General features: G+C 33.9%; 2 protein-coding genes and 1 non-coding gene across 4 annotated transcripts; all 3 read left to right on the forward strand.

Moving 5' to 3' along the window:
* Nucleotides 1-2988: 2988 nt before the first annotated feature.
* On the forward strand, nt 2989-3596 carry LOC104818927 (flowering-promoting factor 1-like protein 3). The gene has a single exon (XM_010548728.2). It carries the CDS (start codon nt 3095-3097, stop codon nt 3425-3427), a length of 333 nt encoding a protein of 110 aa, XP_010547030.1. The 5' UTR covers nt 2989-3094; the 3' UTR covers nt 3428-3596.
* A 2179-nt stretch (nt 3597-5775) lies between these two features.
* On the forward strand, nt 5776-5846 carry TRNAG-CCC. The gene has a single exon. It is a non-coding gene; the product is annotated as a tRNA-Gly (tRNA).
* Nucleotides 5847-7271: 1425 nt separating this feature from the next.
* LOC104818930 (mitochondrial thiamine pyrophosphate carrier-like) lies at nt 7272-10084 on the forward strand. Of its 2 annotated transcripts, none has more exons than XM_010548736.1 (8): nt 7272-7528; nt 7749-7907; nt 8214-8330; nt 8507-8618; nt 8946-9073; nt 9278-9430; nt 9523-9678; nt 9785-10084. In XM_010548736.1, exons 2-8 carry the CDS (start codon nt 7773-7775, stop codon nt 10007-10009), a joined length of 1026 nt encoding a protein of 341 aa, XP_010547038.1. In that variant the 5' UTR covers nt 7272-7528; nt 7749-7772; the 3' UTR covers nt 10010-10084. The 2 variants fall into 2 exon arrangements, with proteins under 2 accessions (XP_010547038.1, XP_010547039.1); XM_010548737.2 differs by lacking the exon at nt 7272-7528 and adding an exon at nt 7539-7629.
* The last annotated feature ends 25 nt before the right edge of the window (nt 10085-10109 follow it).

Below are 10109 nucleotides of genomic sequence, written 5' to 3' on the forward strand. Positions count from 1 at the left end.
AGAAGGCAACTGAGGAAACGGTGGTATTTTCGTAATTTGATTCGAAAATGGCGTCCGCTTTTTCTGGGTTTAAGTGGACACGTGGAGAATTGTTATTGATTGAAAAAATGGTTGGATTCTGTCCACTTGGGGCATCAGATATATTTGGGCTTTTAAGCCCATCACAATGCCGGCCCTAAACTTCTTTTTTATTATTATTTTAAATGGAAAATACTAAAAATAGACAATAAAACTTAAAAAGATATATTAAAGAATTATTCTTACACAAGTGTAATTCCATTTCAACAGAATAGTAAATAAATAAAGAAATATAAAAATTCATTGATTTGGATATTAACCTAATAATAATAATAATCGTAATAATAGTTATCTTCGTCGTATTTTAAATAACTAATTCAGATTTTACGTAATATGATATACAAACGATTGAAGTATAAACTATCCAAAAAATAAATTTGCAGACTATGCAATGGCAAAACATTGTAATGCAAAAAAAAAACAGTAATAATAATTTACGCGAGGCAAGTAGCATTAATATTTTTAATCTGTGAGACTAACAAAATAATAATATTTTGGATATGATTCTTAAGTCAAAAAGAAAATATTGTATCACAGGAAAACAATACAAAATATGAAACGTAACAAATAGTGTGATATATCATTTATAATCTGAAAAACTATCTCAGTTATTTCTAAAGGTTATAAATTTTGCTAGTCGTGATTTTAGAATATATATTTTTAGAGAGAATGTACGACGTGGAAATTAAGAGAATGTAAAATAATTGTAAAATTTTAAAAAAAAACGTTAAGTATTGCAAATTGTATGTTGGTCATTCTTACTGAAAAGTTGAGCATAAAAATTTGATATATTAAGATACATTCAAATAAAAATAAAAAAAATCAAACATTTTAAAGATATACTGAAAATAAGATATTAAATCCAACTTTTGTTATTTTAACCGGTAAAATGGAAACATAAAGCATATAATATATAGCTTGTTATCGATAAAAAATCTTGTTACTAAAAAAACTATGAAAAGCCATAAATTATAAGCGCATTCAGGGTTGACGAGCAACGGTTATTAATTCCTATGATACTATTTATTGGTCGTCATGATCATACACCTAGCTTGTCATGTGCAAAAGATACCGTTTTGTTTTCGGATAATGAACAAGAAGATACCAAATAATTTTCTTCCCAAAACAAAGGAAAGATACCATATAGGTTGCATGAAATCATACGTATATAATATAGATACGGGTATGTATATATGAACATATATATATATATATATATGTATGTGTATATATATAGTGGAGTGAAGACAAAGTAGGATCCGTGTTTGCCCCCATCCCCCTACCCCTAGGGCCAATGCATGGGGGATAGGATCGAGGATTGTAACGTGAAGCATTTTCTTTTTCTCCATACCCTTTTCCCTTTTCGTAAAAATACAATCACAAAATCTCCAAGATCGTCTCCAAAAGTGAATCGATGCCCATATGGACGAGGAATGGGCTCAAATTATTCATCATTGTCATGTCTCATATGTCAAACTTATATGTATGCATGTATGCATGTATGTATGTATGTATGTATGTATGTATGTATGTATGTATGTATGTATGTATGTATGTATGTATGTATGTATATATGTATGTATGAGCACGTAAGGTACGTATTAGATTCATTTAATAATTTAATTAAAAATACCATTTTATTACATCTTATTTTCTTCTATTTAAGAACAAAATAATTAACTATTAAATTGCTTGAGTTTCTTACAAAATTTTAAAGTTTTTATTATTGAAAAAATAATATATATTTTTTTATAAAATATGTATTTTTTATAAAACTCATTTTTTATAAAATTTAATTCGATATATAAACGAAATTGAATGATATTCGAATTTTGAATATAAACTACAATTTGTATACTCTCGTTTCATTTTATTTTATACGAAAACGGATAAAGAGAAACTTGGTAGCTGGAATATTTATTTTTTTTGTTCTTTTTATCCGCATGCACATGCAGATATATGATGCATAAATGCACATAGCTCCCAATCCACAAGAAAGCTGCGCCCATCAAAAACTCTCAAAGTAATTATGGGACATACATCGAATTTACTGCCTCTTTTTTATTACAAGAACCTGGACAAATATTTATGACATGTCAACATAGAACTTATTCCTTATTTATTTATTTATTTATTTTAAAAATTACACATTTTTTATTGTGTAAATTAACGATCTAGAGTTATCTAGAAGCTAATTAGAACAATAAAAACTAGCTAGTGTGCTTGTTAGGAACCAGAATAAAGGATTCCTTCCTACCATCCTCTCGTCATTAAATCCGATTCATTTTTTTTATTTTTTATTTTTTGATAAGGTAAATCCGATTCATATTATTTTTATATAATTTTGATTTATTTTTTTTGCTAAAAAAGTAATGGAACATTTATATTATTATCATTAATTATATGTGTAAAGTATCAATTGCCCGTTTTTTTTTTGTAACTATAGGGAATCCCTCTGACTACCTACCCTTACAAACAGAGACGAACTGGCCACCACCCGCGCCTAACAGTCCTATGGACCTCAGTCCGCCGGACCTAGCCACCAGACGCGCCTAACGTTCGGGCCGTAGTTGGGCTTAGGCGCCTGTAGGTCAAACCTCACGCCCACGCGCACGAGCCTGCAACACACGCGGAAGAGGTAAATCAGTCCATTATGATGGACTGATAGACGAGCAGGTCAAAGGCAAGGAAGAGCGATGAGAGGATTCGAACCCTCCACCTCAGCGTGATGCACCCTGCTCCCTTACCACCTGACCTGGCCCCGAAGGACACAATTGCCCGTTTCTACTTTGTCATTAAAGCTTTCTAGTGGTAATTTTTAATTAAATGTGAAGAAACTGTATATGCATGTATATATATATATATAATTGCATACACACATACATGCATAGTGCACATGTGTATATGGTGCCTGCATGTGTGTGTGTGTATATATACACCTCCACCAACATGTGAACTCACTACCAACTTCGATAATCTCATCTCCATACAAACACAAAATCTAACAAAAGGCAATATGTCAGGAGTGTGGGTGTTCAAAAACGGCGTCGTTAGGCTAGTGGAGAATCCTGCGGCGGAGACGACGGTGGATGGGAGCCGCCAAATGAGACGGAAGGTTCTAGTGTACAGACCGAGCAACGAAGTCATGGCCTCGTACGCTGCCCTCGAGCGTAAGCTGTCCGGTTTGGGTTGGGAACGTTACTACGAGGATCCCCATCTTCTTCAGTTCCACAAAAGCTCCACGATCCACCTCATCTCCCTTCCCAAAGATTTCTGCAAGTTCAAGTCCATTCACATGTACGATATTGTCGTCAAGAACCGCAACATGTTCGAAGTTAGAGACATGTGAATATCGAAATCTCTATCATTGAAATGGTTCGAGTGTTTAATTTCCTGTATTTTTTTGGGGTTTAAGAGATCATTGCTTCGGTTTGTCGTTTTCATTGTTATGGTTATGTTGAGTGTAAATATTTTGTCAATGAAGTGTGTCAATTGTATTGCAAGTTTGTCTTATTGAATTGAGTATGTGTATGTATATATATATACACATGTGATATATAACGTGTAGTGAATATTTATTTTGCCCACGTGACGATATTAATTAATCGGTCTATTCGAAAGTATCTATCACTCGCGTAAAATTTGGTAAGTCCTATATTGTTCGTATATGATTAATCCCGTAAAATTCGATCTAGATTAAAAGTCCTGGTCAATAATTATTTATTCATAACATTGTTCGTATGGTTAATAGCGTAAAATCCGATAAACGATTTATGTTTTCTCCTCATCATAGCCATGCTGCAACAACATAGAATGGCAAATCCTTCAATTTAAAATGGAAGAGGAAACCGTAGTAAGATCTCGAGCAAAGATATGTCACAAATAGATAGGTTAAATCAATTTATTTATGATTACCATAATGATTAATTGATTATTCCTTTTTTTATATTTGTTATTTATATGTGAGCCAATTATACTTATCTAAATTTTTTGTGACAAGGGTAAGTTATTTAAAATAAAATTATTCCAAACAAAAAAAGATAAAGAAAAGCATCATACAAATAGTAATTAATTATTATATAAATTCTAGCTTTTTTATGTAATTACAATCAACTACACCGACAACAATTACAACCTACTATATTCTCAAACCATTTCAGTCTTTTTTACGATTTTCTCTATTTTTTCATTTCGCAAGTAAATCCATACCTCTAAAAAATTATTTATAATTCATTAAATATATTAAATAGGCAAGATTCCTTTATATCATCCATTTTAATATATATATTTAAATGTATAATTTGAGTGGGATTTGGGAGAATAAGATTCCTATTAAAAGGTACTTATTCAACAGATTCTACAAAAATCAAATATAGCATAATCAAGTTGTGACCCCGTAGAATTTGATCATATTCCAAGTCAATGCATGCCCAATTACCGATTAGGACAATACCAAAGAAAAGAGAATGTATTGCTATAATGGAAATAAAATAAACTTAAAATCTATTTTCTTATCTATTGGGGAATATTCCAACCCTTTAATTTTCTTTATATTCTGCTAAGAGAAAAATTAGAACATTATAATTCATCTTAATCTTTATAGAATAAAGTAGGAATCATAATCATTTTCAATTATATAGAATAAGTTCGTTGTTATAATCAATAAACCTCTTTTAGCCATTTTGTTTGAAATTATTATTCTACAAAGGATGGAAAAATGTATTCTAAAGGGCACTAACATTAAGAATATGCAAAACAACTATGTATTTTTTCTAAAAAATATATACATAAAAAATTTATTTATGTTATTATAATATCATATCACGCGTAATTCAATTTAACTTTATCTAGAATTGTTTGTTTGATAAATTTTTCTTTTTAATTTGAGTTTTTGTATAGAAAAAAAAGAGAAAAGGTATAAGATTTTCACATTATTTGCCCGTGGTTGTGGACTTGTAGTTTATTTGATTATTGAAAAAATGGACCTCACCTCCACGAAGAAAAGCCCATTAGCCTATTGTTATTTAATCCACTTATAACGAGTCATTATTCACTCCTTTCAAATAACTTCATTCATTATTATTTCTTCATTTTATTTAGAAAATATGATTAAAAAAATTTATTATGCCTTGAACAAAAAAATCTAAATATATATATATATATATATATATATATATATATTTTACTAAAAACCGACAATTTTTTTTAAAGAAAACACAATTTTAAATAATAATATCACATTTTAAATTCCAAATTACAATTCGATAATTTTCCAAATTTATTTGATCCATCTTCATTTGTTTCGGATTTTATTTGATTTTATATAAAAACTGATCATATTTTTATTCACATCGGTGCGGTATTTTCTTAATCTGAATTAAATTTGGTTTGGACTTAATAATGTTATTATAATTTTTCACTATTTATGGGATCAATCCCTACTCTAAAAATATTATTAGATTTTGTTTTTTATTTAGTTCGATCGAGTGAAATCAAACTTATCATTCATACCATGTATTAATATTAAATAAGTAATCTGGTTTATAGATTTAATAACTGAGAAATATTTTAGAAAAATAAATTAAGATAAGTTGAATAAATTTTCAGATATTAGCAACTCATATAGTTGACTTTGAGTGAAAAATTGGATATTTATTTTAGGGATATAAACACAAAAAAACGATACTCCATTGTCAAGCGCATCTGGTGTAGTGGTATCATAGTACCCTCCCACGGTACTGACCGGGGTTCGATTCCCCGGATGCGCATTTTTGTGAACGGTACCGTTTTCTTATGTATTTTGCCAATTTAAAAATTATTTTATTTTCAACACAAATTTTCATTTTTTTCTTTAACCTTTATGCAAAAAAAAAATTAAAATAATTATCTTTTGTCGAAGGGAACATATTTCTGATCTAACATTACAATAACGTGATTAATCTTTGGGTCCTCAAGTCCTAAAATGCATTATATCGTCACCCGCATATAATTAAAAGGGACTAACGAAAGCTTTTAATATGATGGTTTAAAGCAATGTTTTTTTTGTAATTATAGGGAATCCCTGTGACTACCTACCCTTATAAACAGAGATAAACTGGCCACCACCCGCGCCTAACAGTTCCCATGGACCTCAGTCCGCCGGACCTGGTCACCAGGCGCGCCTAACGCTCGGGCCGTAGTTGGGCTTAGGCGCCTGCAGGTCAAACCCCACGCTCACGCGCACAAGCCTACAACACACGCGGAGGAGATAAATCAGCCTATTGTAATGGGTTGACAGGCGAATAGGTCAAGGAGAAGGAAGAGCGACGAAATGATTCGAACCCTCCACCTCAGGTGCTACTCCCCTGCTCCCTTACCACGTGATCTGGCTCCGAAGGGCTTTAAAGCAATGTTTTGCATGCATGGGTTATGTTTCATGAATGTATAGTCGTTATGTATAGTCAATTTAGTATTTTATTGGTAATGATTATAATTTTTGGAAATTCGTGAATAATATTAGTCCAAGTTGGATGGTGGAGAGTTCTTGTCATTTGAAATTTTGAACTTTATTGAAAGACGATGAAACTGCATGTTCTTTTGGTTAGCATGAAAGGCCGCAAAGTGAAGATGCCCCCTAACCAAACTTGCGTTTCGTTGACGATCTGTCTTTATTTAAACTATATATTATAAACCTACATTTATAACGATCCAAATAAAGTCTATATAGAGCTCATAATTTTATGGACGGACGTTAGACCTTATGATATATGTATGGCATGAAAAAAAAAGTGTTAAATGGGGAAAAGAGAGTATAACTCGTCATCCATAAATTAATTAAGCTAAATCGGTTTTCATTAAAGTCATATTTTCATATATATATATATATATATGAATAAAAAAACTATAAACATTCAAATATGTGAGGCCTAGCCTAACTATCTATACACAAGTTAAAAAAAAAAAGGTTTTTATCCAACTTTGATCATTGTATGATATGATGGATTTGCTATTTCATATATCGATTACAAAACCCACTAAGAAAAATGACAAAAGATATGGAAAAAGGAGAAATAAATATCTCATCCAAGTGGACCGTGGATTTTTGTTTTTCTAACGATTACATATTACAAATATCCAAATATTAACCCTACTAGGGGCAATTTCGTCCGAAAAAGTTGGTTACAACGTGGAAAATCATAGGAATTTCCATCTACAGCGAGGACCCGGAGAAACAATGTTCAATCAGAACTGGACGTTGACGAGAGAATCTCGAATCCTCTCTCTCGCTCGCGTTTTTAATTTTGTCAAAGTCAAAAGATTTTCTTCTCTCACCCAAATCTTCAATTTGCGGCAAAAGGATTCGGCAAGGGCGGACTTTTCTCGAGTTTTTTTTGTGTGTCCATATCTCCTCTCTGTTTGCAAGATATCATCAATGGCGGTTCTTCTCACATCACGCGTTTTCAGGAACTAGGTGGCTATCTTTCCTTCTAAAACTAGATTTTGGGAATACCTTTTGTTTACCTTACGTCTCACCATCCATGGCGGTTTGGTCATTCTTGTATCTGTTTCCTTGTATAAGCTCTGTCTCTGTAAATTTGCCCCTTTTCCATCTCTTGATGTGCATATAGATTATGGGTTTTGAGAATTTTATGTACCCAGGTTTTTTTTTCTCTGGGTTTTTATTGATTTAGGCCGTAAAGTATAAACCCTAGAAGATGAGTCCTACGGCAGCGTTGGAAGATCCCGGGCAGATTAAACGCGCGCTCATTGACGCTTCGGCAGGTGCAATTTCCGGTGCTGTTTCTCGCACTGTAACTTCTCCGCTTGACGTCATCAAGATCAGATTTCAGGTAGTTCCGATTTGGCTTTGTTCTTCCGTTTCCTGATTACTTGAATACGCGATGCTGTATATCCTGATAAGAATTGACTTGCTTAGAAGATGTTACACTTGCTGGATTCAATGTGTCGGGTTTTGCATCTTGGGTTCTCTTGTAATCTGGAGGATCTGCGTGATATGCTGTGTGTTAGATTTAGGGTTTTAAGGTTTTGAATCCGGGCTAGGTTGGTTTAGATCTTGTAGCTTAGTCTGTGTGGAGTTACCTTTCATATTGCCAGATGTTCTGAAGAAGGTTTTCGCTCCTTTTACGCACTTGCAGGTTCAACTAGAACCGACAACTTCATGGGCTTTGGTCCGGGGAAATTTGCCGGGAGCATCTAAGTATACTGGTGTGCTACAGGCTTCAAGAGATATATTCAGAGAAGAAGGTTTATTGGTCCGTCTCTTGAAAACTTCCATTCCGTTGATTATTTCTCTTGTTCATGATGAGAAAGCTGTGTAGAGTGATCTGTTTGTTGATAGAGGAGGATCTTCTCATGTCTTCTATCAAATCGTTCTCGCTGAGGTCCAGTCTCCGGTATTTATGCTCAGTACTTCTTTTTCTTTAATCAGGGTTTCTGGCGTGGCAATGTGCCTGCTTTGCTCATGGTTGTGCCATATAATTCAATTCAGTTTACAGTGCTACATAGATTGAAATCAATTGCAGCTGGTTCTTCTAAAACAGGTAAGTGGGTCAGCTTGGATACGATGCTCAGCAGATTACTCCTTAGACATTGTAGTTGCATGGCTAGCTTAGGAGTTAGATAATATGCTTTTGGTAGAAGAATTGTTACTTGATGTTGCTTTATTTAGCATGATGATACATTTCCAAGGCACTTTTTTGTTATTTGAAAGAGAGATCTCATGTAAAGTAATGGTTCTATATTGTATTTGTCATGCATGTGTTTCTTTTCACAGATATGGATGCAAACCTCTAGAGTTATTATGGGAGAAAGGTGTTATTCTATGTTTTACATGTTCACGAGCCATTTTTTATTATCTTGCGATGCAGAGGATCATATTCATTTGAGCCCTTATCTGTCCTTCGTCAGTGGGGCTCTAGCAGGATGCGCTGCAACACTTGGATCATATCCATTTGACCTTTTGCGAACAATACTGGCTTCACAAGGGGAACCTAAGGTCAGTTTTCTTGTGTTGTATGACCATTTTCTCGTTCTAGAAAAAAGGGTTTCTGTCTCAGCTTGCAATCAAGCTACTATAGTCATGAACTTATGACCAACTGTTGTAGTGAAATTCTCAACGCTTTTTGGATATCTGATCACCTTCTAGGAGAGAGAGAATTCTTCTGTGTCGGTACATGATTTGGTTAAAGACTATGTGTAGGTGTACCCCACCATGAGGTCGGCATTTGCAGATATAATCCAAACACGGGGAATAAAAGGACTGTATAATGGTCTATCACCAACACTTGTCGAGATTGTGCCCTATGCCGGGCTGCAGTTTGGCAGTTACGATATGTTCAAGCGTTGGATGATGGTAAGATCACATTACCATATATCCTTTTTTTGTTCCATCTTTTCCTTTTATATCAAGTTTACTTTTGATAATCATTTGGGTTTCATAATCAGGAGTGGAACCGTATAGTTTTGTCCCCCAATAGCAGCTCGGCAGATATTGACAGCAGTAGCCTCTCGAGCTTTCAGTTTTTCCTTTGCGGATTGGCGGCTGGGACTAGCGCAAAACTTGTCTGTCATCCTCTCGACGTCGTGAAGAAAAGATTCCAGGTTAGTTGTGTTCGGTATGCGCAGATTCAATTTTGGCCAAGTATTGTTTGAAAAGATCAGAGCTTTTGCAGCTGGATTTTATCGAGTATATCCGCTTTCATGGCAGATTGAAGGATTGCGGAGACATCCGAGATACGGAGCCCGGGTGGAGAAGAGAGCGTACAGGAACATGTTGGACGGAATAAGACAGATAGTGACGTCGGAGGGCTGGAATGGTCTCTACAAAGGCATCGTGCCTTCCACTGTCAAAGCTGCTCCTGCTGGTGCCGTCACCTTCCTTGCCTACGAATTTGCTTCTGATTTTTTGGAATCTCTCTCTTCTTCTACCTGATGATATTCTTTGCATTTTGCATCTTTTGCTTCCTTTCAATTTTTTTTTTCTACAAAGGTCGAGGTTTTTTTTTTTTTCCAAGTGAGAGATTTCGAGGCCA

Source organism: Tarenaya hassleriana, unplaced genomic scaffold, assembly GCF_000463585.1.
Source record: "Tarenaya hassleriana unplaced genomic scaffold, ASM46358v1 Cleome3, whole genome shotgun sequence".
Lineage (NCBI taxonomy): Eukaryota > Viridiplantae > Streptophyta > Magnoliopsida > Brassicales > Cleomaceae > Tarenaya > Tarenaya hassleriana.

Coding starts and splice junctions, on each gene's coding strand:
- LOC104818927 (XM_010548728.2), top strand. CDS start 3,095: ATGTCAGGAGTGTGGGTGTTCAAAAACGGCGTCGTTAGGCTAGTGGAG.
- LOC104818930 (XM_010548736.1), top strand. CDS start 7,773: ATGAGTCCTACGGCAGCGTTGGAAGATCCCGGGCAGATTAAACGCGCG. Junction 9,074..9,277: donor CTTCACAAGGGGAACCTAAG/GTCAGTTTTCTT, acceptor GACTATGTGTAG/GTGTACCCCACCATGAGGTC. Junction 9,431..9,522: donor TGTTCAAGCGTTGGATGATG/GTAAGATCACAT, acceptor TTTCATAATCAG/GAGTGGAACCGTATAGTTTT.